The sequence below is a fragment of the Thalassophryne amazonica genome, chromosome 2 (genome assembly GCF_902500255.1).
Source record: "Thalassophryne amazonica chromosome 2, fThaAma1.1, whole genome shotgun sequence".
NCBI classification, from domain to species: Eukaryota; Metazoa; Chordata; class Actinopteri; order Batrachoidiformes; family Batrachoididae; genus Thalassophryne; species Thalassophryne amazonica.
The window spans coordinates 86987595-87007530 of NC_047104.1; the positions used below are offsets into that span (position 1 = coordinate 86987595).

Here is a 19936-nt window from a genome sequence, read left to right on the forward strand (position 1 = left end):
GGAACAAGAGCAACCTCCAAAATTTAATGGAGTCTTCCATGCCCTAATATCTATATGTGGTGCACATTTGATGAGAATCCATGAAGTAGTTTTGAAGTAATCCTTCAAAGCACATATAAAGTAAAATCTTGATCCAGAATTCGGATCAAGATCACCTCCAAAAGTTACCGGAGTTTTCCATGGCCCAGTATGTATCTGTAGTAAAAATTTGGTGAGAATCTGTGAAGTAGTTTTGATGTAATCCTTCAAAACACATATAAAGTGAAACTTGATCCAGAATATGTATCTGGATCCACATCACCTCCAAAATTTAATGGAGTCTTCCATGGCCTAATATGTATATGTTGCAAAGTTAGTCAAAATCTGTGCAGTAGTTTTGACGTAATCCTGCAAACAGACAGACAGACAAATAAATAAACGCTGATTTCATTACGTCCTTGGCAAACTTAACAATCCTTACAAGCACCTTCCTTGGCACAGACAGCTGTGTAATAACTCTGTAGTTGTAGTTCAGTGCAGTCACTTTTTCATCCAGATTGGGACAAGATGTCCTTTCCATAGGGATGATACCGGCCTCCTAGATTGAAACAATGATTGTTTACAATGCCAGGAGAAGAGAATCTCCACCTGGCTGGAGAACCTGTGCTCCGATATGGCAGATCCTTTCTTATTTCACTGCTTTTGCGATCTCACTAACATTTGATGGTTCATAGTTGACTGGGGAATCCATCACCAAAACCCTGGCACTGGAGATGTCTAGCATGTCAGCTGAGGATCGGCCTTATAGAGGTGCTTAAAGTGGCTGGCCCAACAAGACAGTACAGTAGAGGCATCTGTCAAGACTGAACCATCTTCTGCCATAACTGCATTAGCACAAGTTGTAGGTTTGGAGGAACAAAGTCCTCTGATTCCTCTGTAAGCAAGCTGAGGGTCACCAGGACCACATATGGTGAGTCACCTAATTACAGATTCATTTAGAAATGCCTCCTTGTCCACTCTTAGGGCCACAATGGCCCCAGTCTCTGTTCCCTGTGCAGCTGAGAGTTCTCTGAATGACATTTAGAGTGCCATCAGATATAAAACATCTACTCCTATACAGTCCTCAGCATTTTTTAGGGTTTGGTTGTGGAAGAAGTCCCACAGTCCATTCAGACCATCAGTTGTGTCCATTCCTACAAGTCCTCTACCCAGATTGCACACAAATTCCCAAGAAACAGTCTGATCATGGAGTCTGGCCAGTTTTACTCATCAGAACAGGGCAGACAGCCATCTGCAAAACTTCAGATGAATCCTTAAAAGCCACAAGTCTCAGGCCAGAATTCAGTATTCACCAGAATAACATTCAGACTTTGTACTCTTGTTGCATGCATATGTGTAGTGTGGTTTATTCGCATCTTTGACAGAAACAAAATTTATTTGACAACAGTTGTACACAGTGATAGGATGTGAAGATGTCACATTCTATGTATAGCAGAACATGAAAATAGGTAGCTTGTTTCACTTAAAATAGTCATCTGATTCTGTGTCAGTAAACAGCTAGGCAGCTGACTGCTGGTGTGGAGTGTCATCCTGGGGCCACAGGGTGAGTTGGCTCGAGCTGGTTTGTCTGCTGCCGCCCCATCTACTCCCATTTCTTCTTATCTTTCAGCATGGGTCTTGTTCCTTCCCACACTGCATATTGTATTTATAACTCTTCTCTCCTTCTTACCTCATTCCTCATATCACTACCTTCCACCTCACTGTCCCAGCAGCAGGCAGCACACTTTGATGTGACAAATCTCACGTTTAAGCCGAGATCTCGTGAAGAGTGGCTATGATTAGCACTGGTGCTCCAGATTTCAAAGCACCTACATGTTATCTTTTTAGTTATTTTCTTTTGTTTGCTTTAATATTGTCTAACACTTTGTGTTTTGGTCTAATACCATTTTATCTTTGCATCCACAGAGGTCAGTTTGCATGGTTTTAGGTAAGCTCAGAAGGCCATGCAGTTAACATAGAGCTATAGCTATGCTTATAAGTATTTGGTCATTGACACAATTTTGTAAGAAAGCGCTTTACACATGAACGTCATATATGCAGTGGGCTCCTGTACCTGACGGTCTATGTGACATCCCAAAAAGCTGTATACTTGACATGTTTGCAACATATGAAAATGCGTTATGTATTTTTTTTTTTTTTTTTTTAGATAGCCTCCACCCATGTACTGTAAGTGCTGTACAGAGCAGGAGCAGAATCTATGACATTTCCCTCATGAGTACTCCTGGCCATCAAGGATGTGCTCTGGTTCCTACACTGTTCAGTGCTTGCATGGAATGGATGTTGGGTAGGGTTCTGGAAACTGGCAGCTTTGCAGATGAATGAAGTAGGGGTCGACATATATTGGCCTAGGCTGGTTATCGGTGCCAGTATTCAGCATTTTTGGAGATAACGGTATCAGTTGTTTATAGCAGCCAATTTTGTTAGGATTAGGCTCTGAACTGGACCGAATAGGCTGGACCCAAAAGCAGGGAGCAACGATGAGAAATGGAATGAACAAACAAAGAATGTGGGTGTGTAGGAACACACTAAAATAGCAAGGCTCTATTGCGGAAAATAGAGAGGCCAGATTTACCTTGCATGGAACGCTGAGTTTCTCATGGAGATGAGACGAAAAACTGGGGTTTATATACACGGGCGGTGATCAGGTGCAGATGAGCTGCAGGTGTGACAGTTCTCAGCTATGCTCGCACGCCACCTGGAGGGATACAGAAAACAAAGACCAGACAGGACAAGCAACAGGGCAGTCCACGACAAATATGCCAGTTTTTTTTTTTTTTTTCCAGCACTCGATGTAGCGACTCACTGTTGGCAAAGTTTTGCCATCATGCACACATTTTTAATAAGAGATTGCCATTCACTGACTTCAGCGTTCAGCATGTGCACTGCAGCAGAGACAGAGAAGCACACAGCTGAAAACGGTGTCTCTCTCCCTCTGCAGGTCTCTGTGTCAAGTTTCAGTTCAGAGTCACAGGAAAAAACCTTCATCCGAATTCTTCATTAAATAATCCAGAGTTGTGTCTCTAGCTGCTTTTACAATCAGAAATTATTGGTTTATTTTACAGATTAAAGGCTTTGTGTTTCCAAAAAGGTCCAGGTGGACAAAAGAAGAGAGTTACTGTTCCTGGCTTTAAGATAAGAAAGGAGAGAGGGGACGGGGTAGGGGTTGGAAGAAGGAGCTTCATTCATTTTCACATGACGACAAAAAGTTATTAGTTCTCATGGAAGTGCTTACAGACTGTACAAACTGTTTACAAATGCTCACGTCATTTGTGTGAACAGTTGACTTGAGTGCTAAATGCTCGTTAAAGCAGCTAATGATCATAAGCGATCATCTTCAGCACACAGCTTCATGTTCATGAAACATGAAAGTGCAGAAAAACTATAATTCAGAGTTTTTCATCCACATTTTATCCTTTTAAAAACAGGATGGACAACAAAAATCAGTGTTGGGAAAGTGTAGGAACACGGACCCACAACAGGGGGCGCAAATGAACGGACAATGGAATAGGTCAAATAACAACACTTTACTGTTGCGAACGTGCACAACAAACACAACAAATTACACAATGGACAAAGGTCAATTCACAAAGGTGTCGTGTGGGCAGGCTCGAAGATAGGAGACGCCTCTTCAAAGTAGAACCGGAACCACACGGTTTCCTCCGCCACAGGACCCCGGAAATACTGGAGTTGCCAAGTTCCGAACTCCCAGGTGGCCACTGCCTCCGCGTGTCGGACCTGGTACTGCTGGCGAGGAACAAGAACACAATTAACGTGGGCGCGTTTGCACCCAGCAACCTGTACGGCAGGGAAGCTACCTCCACCTCTCGTTGGAGAAAAAAGTCTGCAATCACTCACAAAAATCACAAAGGTTACTGTCAAGCAGTCAGCTGAGATTATTACCTTCCAGGTAGAACGATATCTCGGCGATGAGGTGGAGATGCCGTCCTGCTGATATACCCCAGTGATAATTGCCGTCAGCTGTCTCAGGTGATGGGTGACAGCTGTTACCGAGGCTGCTCCTGTGGGGCGGCGGCGCCCTCTGGTGGTGGTGGGCCAGCAGTACCTCCTCTTCAGCGGCCCACACAACAATCAGTTCAGGTTCAGCTCTTGTTCAAATAAGACAATTATTAAATGGGTTGCATTGTAAAAAAAAAAAAAATAATAAAAATAAAAAATAAAAACCAGTCCCATTCAGAAATGTTGAAAGTAATTTTGAAGAGGAAATGCTATGGGCATCCAATATTAATGTATTTTTAACTTTTTAAATGTTATTTATGACCTGCGCATAACAAAAAATTGCCATGATTCAGCCCGTTCTGGGTTCTTGTTATGATCTGGAGTCTTCGATCCCGGTCTTCGATCCTGTGTCTTTAATTTTCTGTTTGATATATTGAGGTCACTGGTTTTGTTTTCTAGTTATCATGTATTTTCTGTTCATCATGCTTTAACCATGACTCAAGTTCTGTTCTAGTTTGTGTCCAGCCTTTGCTTTTCCCTTTGTGTAGTCATTAGTTGTATCACCTGTTTTGATTTTATCATATGTTGAATTATCTGTTTTTCTTACTTAGGCCATGTGTTAATTCCATTCTAGTTTATCTGAGCCTTTATTTCTGTTGTTGATTTATTTTCAATACTTGCATTCGTTCTCTGGTTAATTCTTTGTTTTTTCATGTTAGGTCTTTATTTTATTTGTACTTGGGTTTTGTTCATGAGTGGTTTTGAGGTTTTGACATTTTGTTTAGATCACGGTGGTTTTAGGTTCACCTTTGAGTTGGGCCCAATTCACTTTGCTTTTGTCTTTCTGCACTCTCTTATCTGGTGTTTAGGATTTGGTGTGGGAGTGTCCTGTCTCTCCTGTTTTCCACTCCCCCCTTCCATGTTGTTCTCCAGCACCTATGTCTTGTTCCCTAATTACCACTGGTTCTATTTAAGTCCTAGTTTAAGTCTATTTTTTTTTTGCCAGCTTGCACTCGGCCGAGACGGACGCACTTTTCTCTTCTCCCTCCCTCCTTATCTTTCCTGCTTCTGTGGCATGTTGTCTGTGAGGCTACAGCTTTGCTCTTCTGGAACGACAAAAATGGATCTGTTAAAGTGGTCTCTGAACGCAGTTGACACTATTTTTTCTACAAGACATTCGGGGCGGAGGACCCGACCTGTCCTGCCGGGACGCATGTGATGGGTTACGTGATGGACTCGTGGAGGAGATGGCAGGTCATGTGCCTTTACATGCTTTCTGTGGAGGACGTCGAAGATGTGTACATATTTGGCTTGGTGGTAACCGGCTTTCTGATGTGTGGAGCGGGCACTATGCTGGTTTACCGGAAAATCAAGAATGTGGAAGCAGCTTTGATTAGTCCTTCCAGGCTGCCCTACATGATTGATTCGATTTGGAAGGCAGTGGCTGCGCAGTTGGCGGGGGTTAACTGCACGTTGGAAAATATCTCGAATAGGATTGCAGCCCTGGAAACCCGCTCTGACCGTCTGTGAAGACCACATCGACATTCAGATGCATTGAGAGCCACTATGTTCTCAGAACTGTGGAATCTTTCAGGCGTCTAATCTGGCTATTCTTTTGGCTTCCCCAAATACAGCTGCACTTCAAGGTCACTGTGATAAAACCTCCTCAGAAGATCAACACTTAAGCCTAGCTCCCTGGTCTTCCCCCCTCCCCTCAGCTTCTCCAGCTCTGACGTTGACTGTGGACTGCTCAGGACTGCTCAGGGCTGCCCCTCCCCCCTCCAGGATTGTCGGACAAGGCCGTTGATGGCGCCAAACAGGCTGCCTCCGGAGTGTTCTGATAAACTGGACCTTTTCAAATCTCGGTTGTCGTCCTGTGTCCTTGTTTTTGTCTGTGTGATTATTGTTTTTCTGTGCTGATGGGGATTTTGTTTCCTCATTGCCGCTGTGTAATGCAGCGGCTATGAGGGTTTTTTTTTCTCCTTTTCCCTCGTGTTTTGCTTTTCATATATATGTTTATGTACCGGGCCGGCCTATGTGTTGTGTGTGTGTGTGTTGTTTGTATGGGTCGGTGTTGGTTTGCTCAGCCCTGCTGTTGACCAAGGCAGGGATGTACATCTGGAGCTGGTCCCCGGGCGCCTAATGGTGACTTCTGCTCCTACTGGCAATTAGAATGGGTTAAATGCAGTAGACATATTTCATTGTGCAGGGAACATGTTCTTCTGTGATATGACAATAAAATTCCTTTGAATCCTTGAATCCTTTGTGTTTGCCACCTCACTGCCAGTTTGTTGACTTTCCACATTCACTTACCAGCCTCCCACGAGTCTTGTTCTTTTGTCTACCTGTGTATCGTCCTTGCCTTGTTTTTGACCTTGCATAAGTCTCAGCCTCTGTATCCTACCTTGCCGTGTTAGTGAAACCAGCTTGTTTTTTGACGACGACCTTGCTTACTCCTTCCAGTTTTGTTTGCTTGGCTTTTTGACCACCAGTGTACCAAACCTTTGCTTGTTTTCTCAGATAAAGCCTTTTTACTCCGAAGCCTGCAGTATGAGTCTGTCTGTCCAATCCTGTTTATGCCCCGCCTCGGCCCTTGCCAGACAAAAATATAACAGAAACATGAAATATGCATCATATTTAAGTTAAATTGGCTGAAGTTGTGGCTCTTACACTCAATTGCAAAACATTAAACATCTTGCTTCCATTTATTCCACATCACAAAGGCCCATTGATGTGTGAGAAATACCCATCATACAGAGCTGAAGCCCCCTGACTTCATGCACTGAGGGGCTGTTTGCCCATACCTTTCTTTTAAAATATGAATCACTGCTTTCTGGTTTGTAGCAAAGTCCAACCCACCGCACTACCTGATTTGTTAGCAGGGCTCTCCCCAGATATTTAGAGGAAAGTAGCCTTAGGGTGCGAATACGGGGAGGACCTCCTCCACCCAAACAACCCCCACCCCCAGGAGGAGAAACTCCTGCACTTTGCCTTTTTTAAATACCAGTGGAAGCAAATTAGTGTAACTTCATAAGCAGAAGAGACTTGGAAAAACATTGATTCTGCTTGGTTGACCACAAATAAAAAAAACAAGGAAAATAATAATTAAATAAAAAAAATAAACTTACAATAAACTTACTCCCCCTCTAGCTGCCACCTTATCGTGGTGGGGAAGTTTGTGTACCCGGATGATCCTAGGAGCTATGTTGTCGGGGGCTTTGTGCTCCATGTAGGGTCTCCCAAGGCAAACAGGTCCTAGGTGACGGGTCAGACTAAGGGCAGCTCAGAACCTCCATGACCAGTGAAAGATCATGGACCGAGACATCGCCCGGTATGGCGGAGCTGGAGTCCCACCCTGGAGCCAGGCCTGGGGTTGGGGCTCGCGCACGAGCGCCTGGTGGTTGGGCCTTAGCTCATGGGGCCCGGCCGGTCTCAGCCCGAAGGAGCAACGTGGGCCCGCCCTCCTGTGGGTTCAGAGAAGGCAGAGAGGATTGGGTGGTGGTCGAGGGCGGGTGGCCCGGCGGCCCAGTCCATGCTCACAGCCCCTGGCTGTTGGGACGTGGAATGTCACCTCACTGGGGGGCAAGGAGCCTGAGCTTGTGCAAGAGGTTGAGAGATACCGACTAGAGATAGTCGGGCTCACCTCCACGCACAGCTTGGGCTCTGGTACCCAACTCCTGGAGAGGGGCTGGACGCTTCATTTTTCTGTCTCTCACCGATGTCTCGGCCTACGGGCCAAGCAGCAGTGCAGAGTACCCGACCTTCCTGGAGTCCCTGGGAGGGGTACTAGATAGCGCTCCGACTGGGGACTCCATTGTTCTCCTGGGGGATTTCAACGCCCACATGGGCGGCGACAGTGAGACCTGGAGGGGGGTGATCGGGAAGCACGGCCTCCCCGATCTGAACCCGAGTGGTGTTAAGTTGTTGGACTTCTGTGCTAGTCACAGTTTGTCCATCACAAACACCATGTTCGAGCACAAGGGTGTCCATAAGTGCACGTGGCACCAGGACACCCTGAGCCGGAGGTCGATGATTGACTTTGTAGTCGTATCATCTGACCTTCGGCCATGTATCTCGGACACTCGAGTAAAGAGAGGGGCAGAGCTGTCGACCGATCACCACCTGGTGGTGAGTTGGATCCGCTGGGAGGGGAGGAAGCCGGTCAGACCTGGCAGGCCCAAACGTATCGTGAGGGTCTGCTGGGAACGACTGACGGAACCCTCTATCAGGGAGGTCTTCAACTCCCACCTCCAGGAGAGCTTCTCCCAGATCCCGGGGGAGGTTGGAGACATGGAGTCCGAGTGGACCATGTTCTCCACCTCCATTGTTGATGCGGCTGCTCGTAGCTGTGGTCGCAAGGTCTCTGGTGCCTGTCGCGGCGGCAATCCCCGAACCCGGTGGTGGACACCGGAAGTAAGGGATGCCGTCAAGCTGAAGAAGGAGTCCTACTTATCTTTGCTGGTAGGTGGGACCCCAGAGGCAGCTGACAGGTACTGGCAGGCCAAGCGTGCCGCAGCCCGTGCGGTCGCAGAGGCAAAAACACGGGTGTGGGAGGAGTTCGGGGAGGCTATGGAGGAGGACTATCGGTCGGCCTCGAAGAGATTCTGGCAAACCGTCCGACGCCTCAGGAGGCGGAAGCAGCTCTCCACCGGCACTGTTTACGGTGCAGGTGGGGAGCTTTTGACCCTGACTGGGGATGTTGTTGGGCGGTGGAAGGAGTACTTCGAGGATCTCCTCAATCCCATCGTCACGTCTTCCGAAGAGGAGGCAGAGACTGGGGACCCAGAGGCGGACTCATCCATTACCCAGGCCGAAGTCACCGAGGTGGTTAGAAAGCTCCTCGGTGGCAAGGCTCCTGGGGTGGATGAAGTCCGTCCTGAGTACCTTAATTCTCTGGATGTTGTGGGACTGTCTTGGCTGACAGGCCTCTGCAACATCGCGTGGCGATCGGGGACAGTGCCTCTGGATTGGCAGACCGGGGTGGTGGTCCCTCTGTTTAAGAAGGGGGACCGGAGGGTGTGTTCCAACTATAGGGGGATCACACTCCTCAGCCTCCCCGGTAAGGTCTATTCTTGAGTACTGGAGAGGAGAATTCGACCGATGGTCGAACCTCGGATTCAGGAGGAGCAGTGTGGTTTTCGTCCTGGTCGCAGCACACTGGACCAGCTCTACACGCTCCATCGGGTGCTCGAGGGTTCATGGGAGTTCGCCCAACCAGTCCACATGTGTTTTGTGGATCTGGAGAAGGCGTTCGACCGTGTCCCTCGGGGCACCCTGTGGGGAGCGCTCCAGGAGTACAGGGTCCGGGGTCCTTTGCTAAGGACTATCCGGTCCCTGTACGACCGCAGCAGGAGCTTGGTTCGCATTGCCGGTAGTAAGTCAAACCTGTTTCTAGTGCACGTTGGCCTCCGCCAGGGCTGCCCTTTGTCACCGGTTCTGTTCATTATTTTTATGGACAGAATTTCTAGGCGCAGCCAGGGTGTAGAGGGGGTCTGGTTTAGGAACCACAGAATCTCGTCTCTGCTGTTTGCGGACGATGTCGTTCTGTTGGCTTCGTCAAATCGGGAACTTCAGCGTGCACTGTGGCAGTTTGCAGCCGAGTGTGAAGCGTCCGGGATGAAAATCAGCACCTCCAAATCCGAGGCCATGGTTCTCGACCAGAAAAAGGTGCTTTGCCCTCTTCAGTGGTCGGTGGAGTGTCCTTGCCTCAAGTGGAGGAGTTTAAGTATCTCGGGGTCTTGTTTACCAGTGAGGGACGGATGGAGCGTGAGATCGATAGACGGATCGGTGCATCGTCTGCAGTGATGCGGTTGCTGTATCGGACCGTCGTGGTGAAGAGAGAGCTGAGTAGGGGGGCAAAGCTCTTGATTTACCGATCGATCTACGTTCCGATCCTCACCTATGGTCATGAGATTTGACTCATGACCGAAAGAACGAGATCGCGGGTACAAGCGGCCAAGATGAATTTCCTCCGCAGGGTGGCTGGGCGCTCCCTTGGAGATAGGGTGAGGAGCTCGGTCACTCGGGAGGAGCTCGGAGTCGAGCCGCTGCTCCTCCATGTCGAAAGGAGTCAGTTGAGGTGGCTCGGGCATCTTTTCCGGATGCCCCCTGGACGCCTCGCTGGAGAGGTGTTCCGGGCACGTCCCATTGGGAGGAGGCCCCGGGGAAGACCCAGGACACGCTGGAAGGATTACATCTCTCGGCTGGCTTGGGAACGCCTTGTGGTTCCCCCGGAGGAGCTGGGGGAGGTGTGTTTGGATCGGGAGGTCTGGGCGGCTTTGCTTCAGCTGCTGCCCCCGCGACCCGACTCCGGATAAAGCGGAAGAAAATGGATGGATGGATGGTTAAACTTACATATGGATCTTGCTTATTCTTGTATTTGTATGATGCATGCTTTTTTTATACTTTTCTGAATTTTGTAAACACAGTAATAAATTAATTTTAGACTGTTTTCTTGAGGAAAGCGGGCACTTGTCTTCTATTTCAGCAAGAAGGAGTGCTGAATTGCTTCCTCTGGATCATCCAGATGGTCACTGGCGAACTTCAAATGTGTCTGGGCATGTGCTGGCTTGAGCAGGGGGACCTTGCTGCCCCAGGATTTTAAACCATGACGGTGTTGTGTGTTACTAATGTAATCTTTGTGACTGTGGTCCCAGCTCTCTTCAGGTCATTGACCAGGTCCTCCCGTGTAGTTCTGGGGTTTCTCAGAATCATCCTTATCCCACAAGGCGAGATCGTGCATGGGGCCCCAGACCGAGGAGGATTGACATTCATCTTGTGTTTCTTCCTGTTTTCTAATAATTACACCAACAGTTGTTGCCTTCTCACCAAGCTGCTTGCCTGTTGTCCGTTAGTCCATCCCAGCCTTGTGCAGGTCTACAATTTTGTTCCTGGTGTCCTTAGACAGCTCTTTGGTCTTAGCCATGGTGGATTGGTTGGAGTGTGATTGATTGAGTGTCTGGACAGGTGTCTTTTATTCAGGTAATGAGTTCAAACAGGTGCTGTTAATACAGGTAAAGAGTGCAGAATAGGAGGGCTTCTTAAAGAAAAACTAACAGGTCTGTGAGAGCCAGAATCCTTGCTGGTTGGTAGGTGATCAAATACTTATTTCATGCAATGGGATTTTCTGAATTTTTGTTTTAGTTTCTGTCTCTTAAAGTGTACCTACGATAAAAATTAGAGACCTCTCCATTCTTTGTAGGTGGGAAAACTTGCAAAATCAACAGTGGATCAAATACTTACTTGCCTCACTGTGTGTGTGTGTGTGTGTGTGTGTGTGTGTGTGTGTGTGTGTGTGTGTGTGTGTGTGTGTGTGTGTGTGTGTGTGTGTGTGTGTGTGTGTGTGTGTGTGTGTGTGTGTATTTTTCGGATTCTAAGTTCCAATATTTTTTTACTAGTTTGAGAGGCCCTGAAACTTATAGTCCAGTGTGACTTGGATTTTCTTAAAAAGAAGAGCTGAAAGTTCAACATCAATTTGCCAGAAGGTACATCTGAGATGCAAGCATATATTTGCTGAAAGAAAATCCTCCTCTGTACCACTTCATCATGAAGTTGTATAACTGGGAATACAAAATGCAAAACTTGCACCATACACAATTAGTCCAGTCACAGCCACATAAGCCTATAACCTTGTCTGGGTTGTCTTGGTGGCTTTCCTCACTCTTCTTCTTACTCAGTTTTTGAGAACTGTCTACTCCACACAGATGTACCATAGAGTGCCATACTGTTTGTATTCCTTCATAACCGATGTAAATAATGTCCAAGAGATATTCAGTGACTTGGAAATGTTCATGCATCCATCCCCTGACTTGTCTGAAGAAAACTAGCAATAAAACTGATTATTTACAGGTATTATACCGAAGTGGCCCTTTATATCAAGTTGGAGAGATTTGCTTTGAGTTTAAGGGTAATAATTTTAGATTTTTTGTAGTTTTTGTATTTTTTGTATTTAAAATGGCATAAACAAATTAAATTAAAATATGTGAAATTCCAAGGTGCAAAATATTTTTGGACCTAACTTTAAATGTATATATTTTTAAAAGTCTCTGTTTCTTTTATACGGCACCACATTAGACTTTATAAACTTCAGTATTCTCCTTCTGGCTGTTTCTGGTGGCCTTGCTCTAAACAGTGATGAGTCTAATGGATATTGTTCTTTACACATTGCTGTGATTGATGTCAACCAGGCACCTCACTGGTTTCCTCATAATCATGTGTGTGACACTGTTGGCCTGCAGCATCTAACTGACAAGTGTTGTTGCAAAGCAGAGTGTTTGGTATTGAGACTCAGAAACCTTGTTATTGGTGTTAGCATGGACCTTGATACTTCACGGTCACCAACGTCAGTAGATTGGTCATATTTTGGTCTCTGCCCCCACCCTTCCAGGAATAGGTTATCGTCAAGGTCTCTGCTGCCCTCAACTTTCAGTATTAAAATTGTACTTTCTTTCCTTAATCTGCCAAAATTTTCTCTGCTGTTTACATTATTTGTCCTTTTTGTCTCTCTCCCTTTCTTATGTCCAACAGATTCGCTACATATCTCAGACACAAGGTTTGCCAGGGGAACATCTTTTGAATGCTGGGACAAAGACAGCACGATTCTTTTGCAGAGAGTCAGACTCACCTTATGCAGCCTGGAGACTGAAGGTGAGCACAATTTAGTCACCACTGATGTGGTAAATTCATCCTGAATAGTCATAATGATAGATCAGCTCATTGGGCTAACATTTCATCAGATTCATTTGTCATTTTTTTAAGTAGGGGTCCACAATATACTTGAAATCATTGTCACACAGATGTGCTCTGATATGGTTGCAAATCACAGTATGGCATTGGCATATTAGATCACATATAATCCAAGTGATTCTCAAAGGGATTAATGTTATTCATACAAAATAAATAAATGACTTAATAAATTTCAATAACTTACTAGTTTTTTCCACACCTTGTTCAAAATAAATTGAAATAATTGTTTACTGTACTTTGAATATACAAAGTTTTCCAGAAATTCCTGGAAATCCGGGTTTTTACTTACGTGGTGAATGTTTCTGGGTTATTTTTGATAGAATCCATTAATGCTCCACACCCAAACAGTAGGTGGCAGTAATGCACCGTGTAAGTTTGCAAACCGCCAATAAACTCAAAAGAAAAAGAAGGGTTATTTTTGTTTTTCTGGCATGCGTAGGATTTAGTCTGTGGTCTGTCTTTCATGTTGTTTGTAAAATAAGCCATTTCAGCATCTCGGGTGTGCGGGGGCTGATGGGAAGGCATCGGGATAATGAGACGATGAGTCACACTGGATATTAAGTCTCACGTTTTCACGTCCTGGTCTGAGATAGTGTAATGCATAGCCGCTCAAGCACACAGCAGTGAATGAGAAACGCTGTTACAGATTTTACTGTGAGCAAAATTGATGAAATGTTCTTCTGCAGGGAGACATTTTAAACTTCTTCATGAATAAATTCAAATGGGGCTGGTTTGACCAAAAGGACCAAAACACTGACCGACTTTTTAAAATCATCATTTATACAGAAACGCTAACACTCCATGGAAATCTTTGATTTTATTATATCATGTCTTTGACAGAATTTGTTGTCAGTTGATGTTATTCAAGTTATTTCACACAAATCAAAATCTGTCTTTGGGATGAATTTACTTCAGATGGTCTCCATGCAAACGTGATATGTTAGCCTTCCGAATCTGCATTTCATGGTTTCTTCTTTTACATGGGTATGAAATATTCATGTGAAGGAAAATATGCTAAATATTTAACATGTTCGCAGAAGTCAGATATTGATGTGAAAACTGTTTGGTCACCATTTTACACGACACTTAAGTTGGGAGCATTCCAGAAATGCTGACATCAGCACTGTATGGAAGAATCTGTTTATTGTGTTTCCCATTTATAGAAGTGAATAAGAATCTAATTTAAACCCAAATCGTATTTTAATCTATGTGACAGACTGTGTATTATAGTTTTGTCATCTTGCCAATATGGGAAAATAGTCTTTTCACACAACTTGTATCGTTGTGTGAAGCCAGGGAGGAGCAAACCAACAGGGGGGACTGGCGGCCAGGGAGCCGCAGATGAACGGGCTACTCTGCCCGCAGGTCCCCGAACCAGGGAAGGTGCAAGATGGGACCCCGAAGTGGCAGGGGCAGCCGAGGGGAGACAGGCGGGCCCCGGGCTCCCTCTCTCAAAGCCTGGCTGTTGTGACAGTTGTCGTCAAGCGGGACTGGTTGGTTACTGCGGCGGCGTTATGTGGCTCCTGCGTGAAGCTTAAGCTAAAAGTCTCATGTGGACATCGCATACCTTTAGAACTCTAAAGTTTTTAAAAGAAGAATTGTGCAGCATGTCTGTGTCATGGAACAATATCGGACAGAGAGAAGATGTGAGAAAGACTGAAAAAGTCTGATAAGGACAAGAATCCGTGGAATTGTCGCTGGCTTCATGAATACACCTGAAAGATAAAAGAAATGGAAAAAGTGAACTGTGCCATCAGGAAACACGGTAAGAATTTTTCTTTCCCTGGAAAATAAATATTGTGCCGTTCAAACGGGATTTTAGAAAAGATTATGTGACTTTTTTAATTAATCTAGACTTTCTTTCATTGGAAAAAGACTGTGGCTTTGAATGGATTTACATGAATTTACACAAGAATGTAAATAAGTTTTTATTAATGTAGACTTTTTTCATGGGAAAAAGACACTGTGGCTTTAAGTGGATTTACAGGAATTTACACAAGAATATGTGGCTTTTTTACTATAAGGTATGTTATTGAAATTTTTCCATGATTTTCAGAATATTCTCCAAGCTTTAGCTGTGGTTTTTGAAATGCTTTAACAGTTTTTTCAGTCTTCATCAATTTCATGTAGTTTAATTGTTCTGCGTTTATGCATAATTGGGTTTACAATTAAAAGGAAAATCATTCCAGGTTCTACTTCCATGTCATATTCTGTTATTTCAACATTATCATTGACAGTTCAAATGAAAGGTTGAATACAGGGTCATTTAAATATGCACTAATTTTGAAATTTTTTTGTTCCAGGAGATGCTGCAAATTTATCATTAGATAAAAAAATTACTTGGTTTCTGGGATCCCACAGGGCCCTAGACCTCAGCTCCTGGGGGCCTGTGCCCCCCAGATCCCAATTTTCTTCTGATTTCACAGTTTTCATTTCACAGACCTGAAATTTAACTCCACAGCCCCTGCACATCAAGATGAATGTAATTCATAAAGAACGGAGGATGTCTCATTTTGGGGGTGGGGGGTGGTTTTGGTAGTTTGTTGTCTGTATTACAATGTTTGCTTTGAAGTTATTAACTCCGACTGGAACCTGTCTTTCCAACTTTACTCAGCAGAGAGCCGCACGGTGTTTGGAGCCGTTCTGAAAAGCATTGTCTTGCAGTGCATTGAGGTGCCAAAGGGAAGAACAAACAAAAGAGTTTCACATTAAGCTATACTTTGATCAAGAATTTGAACACAATTAAAACAGTATGTATGTATGTATGTATGTATATACATACAGCTTCAACCGCTTATCCGGGATCGGGTCAAGGGGGCAACAACCCCAGCAGAGGACCCCAAACTTCCCTTTCCCTTAATTTGTCAAGCAAATTATTTAAATTACTACCCAGTTTTTTCTATTACATCATATGTGATGTTGAAACTTGGGCTTCTGGCAATGACGTAAAGATTTTCCCGAAGATTTCTTTTAAACTTTTAATCTAAAGTTATGCTTGATTTGTTTTCAGGGTTGAAACTTTGTGGAACAGATACTTTAAATTCATAACCAGATGGTGAACTGCTAGTTTTCAGTCTACACTAAACTATTTTTCTTCCATGTAGTCAACAGATGAGCATGAGACAGAGACGGGGATGAAATCAAAGGAAGCAAGGAAGTACATCTTCAGCTGTTTGGATGACATAGCGCATGTATGTTGACAAAGCATAAACTACACATTTACAGCAAATGAAACAAGCACTCTCACTTCCCCTTAGACCTTAATCGTGAATAAATAAACAAAACTACTGTGACAATTCTGTCAAGAAAACTCTAGGTAATTTCACAATCACATGCACATAAGTGAGAACCTACAATTCTGAGGAAGTGAAGTTCACTTTAATTGTGTATTTTCCATAAAGAACCATTTTTTAAAATCGTAATCTATGGGTTTGTCATACACATGATATGCTGAATTGTAGCCGTTCTCATTGTCCCCTGTCGTCCCAGAAGAGGGACATAAAATGCTATCCTTGTGTCCATCCAAAATTCTGTACTCCCTACAACTTGTTGTACATTTGAGATAAGTTTATCAAATTTGCTGGAGGGATGCATCCCTTGAAGATCCAGGTCAAGTTCGATGATGAGTGACCTTGACCAAATACTGTACCACAGAGCCAAAACTAATGTCTGTGATGAAGACTGTATTCTCAACAACTTTCCAAGGATTTCAGACAGGCTCAGCAAATTTGCAGCAAACATGCATCCCTTCAAGGTCTAAGGCCCCTTCATACATAGCACAAATGAGGCTGAACCAGGCTGAATGGCCAAAAGTTGCAAAGCTCAAGACACAGACGGGAGGGACACACAGTCAGCCAGCCCTGTACAGCTGCCGTACAAATGCCGCCCGAATACTCAGAACGTGTGTCAAAGCCGCCATGAATGATTCGCGCACATTTGGTGTGCAGCAACTCCAGAATCCAGGTAGCCTGCACCGGGAACACAGTACAAAATAGGATGAAATACAAACAAAAGAAAGAAACAAGTACACAGCACGAAACACCACAATGCTGGCAGAATGCAGCGGGAATATGCAGATTGCATCCCCAATGCCGAACGTGACATCCGAAGTGTGGGTGGACAGTAGGGGGAGCATGCGAGGAAGAGCACTGTGGCCTGCTTGTCAGAAGACCTGCCGTGTTCCACATTACATGTCAGTACATGGGTTGGATACCCCCCCCCCTGTTGCACGCATGCCCCTCTGTCTGTCTCGCACTCTCAACCCCCCTAGGAATCAGTTGTGTACGGGGCATGGTACAGCGTGGTCTGCTCTCTCCCTGCTAGATTCTGAATGATATTCAACCCATGATGTGATTACATGTCAACCAGGGCCCCCTGATTAATGCATAACTGTAGTGGATGTGATCACGTGTGATCATGTCAATACGGACATCACATGACCGACGTGCACATCCACAGCCATTATTACTGGTAAACCAGTCCGAGGTGCATCACAGACAGTCAACCCATGATTATGATGATTCTGTTATCAAAGCATCACACATCATTTTACTCTGTTTTTTCCACCCCTCTCTGTCTTTTCTCTTTATTTCCTATTTTACTCCTCTGTTCACTCGCTCTCCCTCAGCCTCCAGGATATCAGCTGTGTGATGGTCAGCGACACACCCCTCTGTCCAGACCAGCAAAGCGATCACATGAATAAGCTCACAGCTTTCCCCTCTCCAGGCTGTGGGGCCAATGAGCTGGCCACACTGTGGCACACGCATGTGTCCTGGCTTGACGGGCGGACTTTGTGAATGTTGCGATCATGTGGTACGTGCCGTGATGCATAGCAGGCCGTCACTCTGCCTGGCGGGATGGTGCGCTTGTCGCAGAATGCCATGTCATATGGCATTTATATGATGTGGTGGTGATGCTTTTCTGAGCTGACACTGGGAGCCAACAGCAGGATTGGAGGATGGTCAGCATAGGCTCCTCTGTGGTTGTTGTTCTCCCAGCGGTGTGACACGCATCTGGAGACATTCCAAAGCTCGGTTTTTATGTTTATTTCTGTTGTGGCAGCCTGGCCATGTTGTATATGTCATGATAGGTTTATTCCAGCTGTCATATCCCAGTGAGGTGTGTTGTGTGGCAGCGTGTTGGGCCTGTGACAACACGCATCGACCCGCCATGGGCCAGCAGTATGCTGTGCTGACCTGTACATTATGTTACAGCTGTGTGTGTACCCATAGGAGGAAATAACAATGTATCTGTTAAATTAGGTCTGTCATGCCATAATAGCCTGTCCAGATGTGCACGTTGCCCTGGACAGCGATCGCACTGCACTTCCACCACTGTTCGAGCTTTTGCCACCTCAGCCGCACCTCGACTATGATGTCATGTGCACTACATTCGGGCTGGCTGTGCAAATGGGCCTGGCTGTTACGATTGTACTGCGACTGCTATTGGAGGTCTTTGGACTGCACCTCGACTTTGGCCGAGTGCGGCTCAAATGGCCATTCAGCCTGTAGCGTGAAGGTTAGCTCAGTTGGGATATTCAGCCAGGATTCGACATGGCCACACATTTCGTACGGCCTCTCAGCCGCAGTCTGAATGGTCCGACTTGTGTTCGACTTGTTGTACAAATGCTGTGACTGCAGTCAGATAGCGGTATGACAGCATCACAACCTCTGTTCGGTTGGGTATGTGTGAAGGGGCCTCTATGCCAGCTTCAGTGATGACTGACCTTGACCTAATTTTGAAAGTTATAGGGCCAAAAATGTCCTTGATACTGTACTCCCAATAACTTTTCAAAGAAATAACACAGGCTTACCAAATTGGGAGCAAGGATACATCTCATGAAGATCAAGATCACGTTTGATCATGAATGGCTTTCATTTAATTTGAAGGTCACAGAGCCAAACATTTTGTCCATATATGATGAACACTGACCTCTGTAAATTTCAATGGATTTCATTTGTAGCAAGGATGCATCCCTTGAAGATCTAGGTCAAATGCGTACTCCAGAACTGTAGCCTTCATGTCTTTTTCAGTGAAACTTCATCTTTTCCACACCATTTCCAAACCAGTAAAATCACACATTACACAGAAGTTGTTCCTGTTTGCCTTTTTTCTCTCAATGCCATCTCCCCGGTAAAAACTTGGAAACTAATCTCCACAATGATTATGATAATACAGTTTGAAGTTCCCTTCAGCCAGTTGTTATGACATGGGTATGGGACCACACACATTTCTGAGACACAAGTCCTTCAGGCCAATATTGCTTTTTTCCTGTAAATGGTTTATTTATTTATTTTTTCTGTTTTGTTGCAAGCAATTGTAACAGTAAAAAAATGATTGTGGTCCAGGTGAACATGGTGATGAATCTGGAATGTAGTGACTTGCTTGCGGAGAAGGCTGATCGCCGAGAATTTGTGGGCTTGTTGAAGAAGATGTTATTGATTGACGCTGAGGAAAGGATCGCCCCAGCCGATGCTCTCAGTCACCCCTTTGTGACAATGCAGCACCTGTTTGACTTTCCGCATAGCAATCAGTGAGTCTAGTTTGCTTTAGTTATTAAACAAAGTTATTGTTTTAAATTACTTGTATAAACTGAAGCTTTGTTATTCTTTGCCCACAGTGTGAAGTCATGTTTACACATTATGGATGTGTACTGGACGCGTGCCAGTGTATATGAGGTGGCCAATAGAAATAAAGGTAATTTTGTCAGACCTGTGACCACAACTCCTGCTGCTGCCGTCTCAGTGAACCATCCCTTCAACAAGATGACTGCTGTTCACACTCAAGTAAGCTGATCTGCCTGTATCATCCATGCATCAATTTTCTATACTTGCTTATTCCAATTAAGGGTCACGGGGGGGCTGATGCCTATCCTGGCAGTCTTAGGGCATGAGGCAGGGTACACCCGAGACAGGACACCAGTTTATTGCAGGGCCACATATACAAAGACAAGCATAATCACATTCACACTTGCATGCACACCTACGGTCGATTCAGAGATCCAGTTCACCTAACACCCGTATTCTACAGGATGCCATTCTATGACTATCGTCCACAATCCAAGAACAGTGCAAAAATGGGATAAAACAGCTTACTCCAGCTTGCCTCCTAACAGGCTGTCTTATAAAGTGCAGACCCGGCAACTGGCTGGGTCATAAACTGCATACTTGGCAATCTGCCCAAAAACGATGATGGC

The 19936-nt window shown here is 45.1% G+C and overlaps 1 protein-coding gene across 2 annotated transcripts in view; it reads left to right on the top strand.

Annotated features, from left to right (window-relative positions):
- Positions 1–19936, top strand: part of hipk3b (homeodomain interacting protein kinase 3b) — a 161318-nt gene that overhangs the window by 117035 nt on the left and 24347 nt on the right. For both annotated transcript variants that reach the window (XM_034188818.1, XM_034188828.1), the window contains exons 4-7: positions 12523–12642; positions 15846–15932; positions 19089–19273; positions 19361–19526. In XM_034188818.1, the coding sequence (XP_034044709.1) occupies positions 12523–12642; positions 15846–15932; positions 19089–19273; positions 19361–19526 (558 nt within the window). The remainder of the gene's footprint in view (positions 1–12522; positions 12643–15845; positions 15933–19088; positions 19274–19360; positions 19527–19936) is intronic.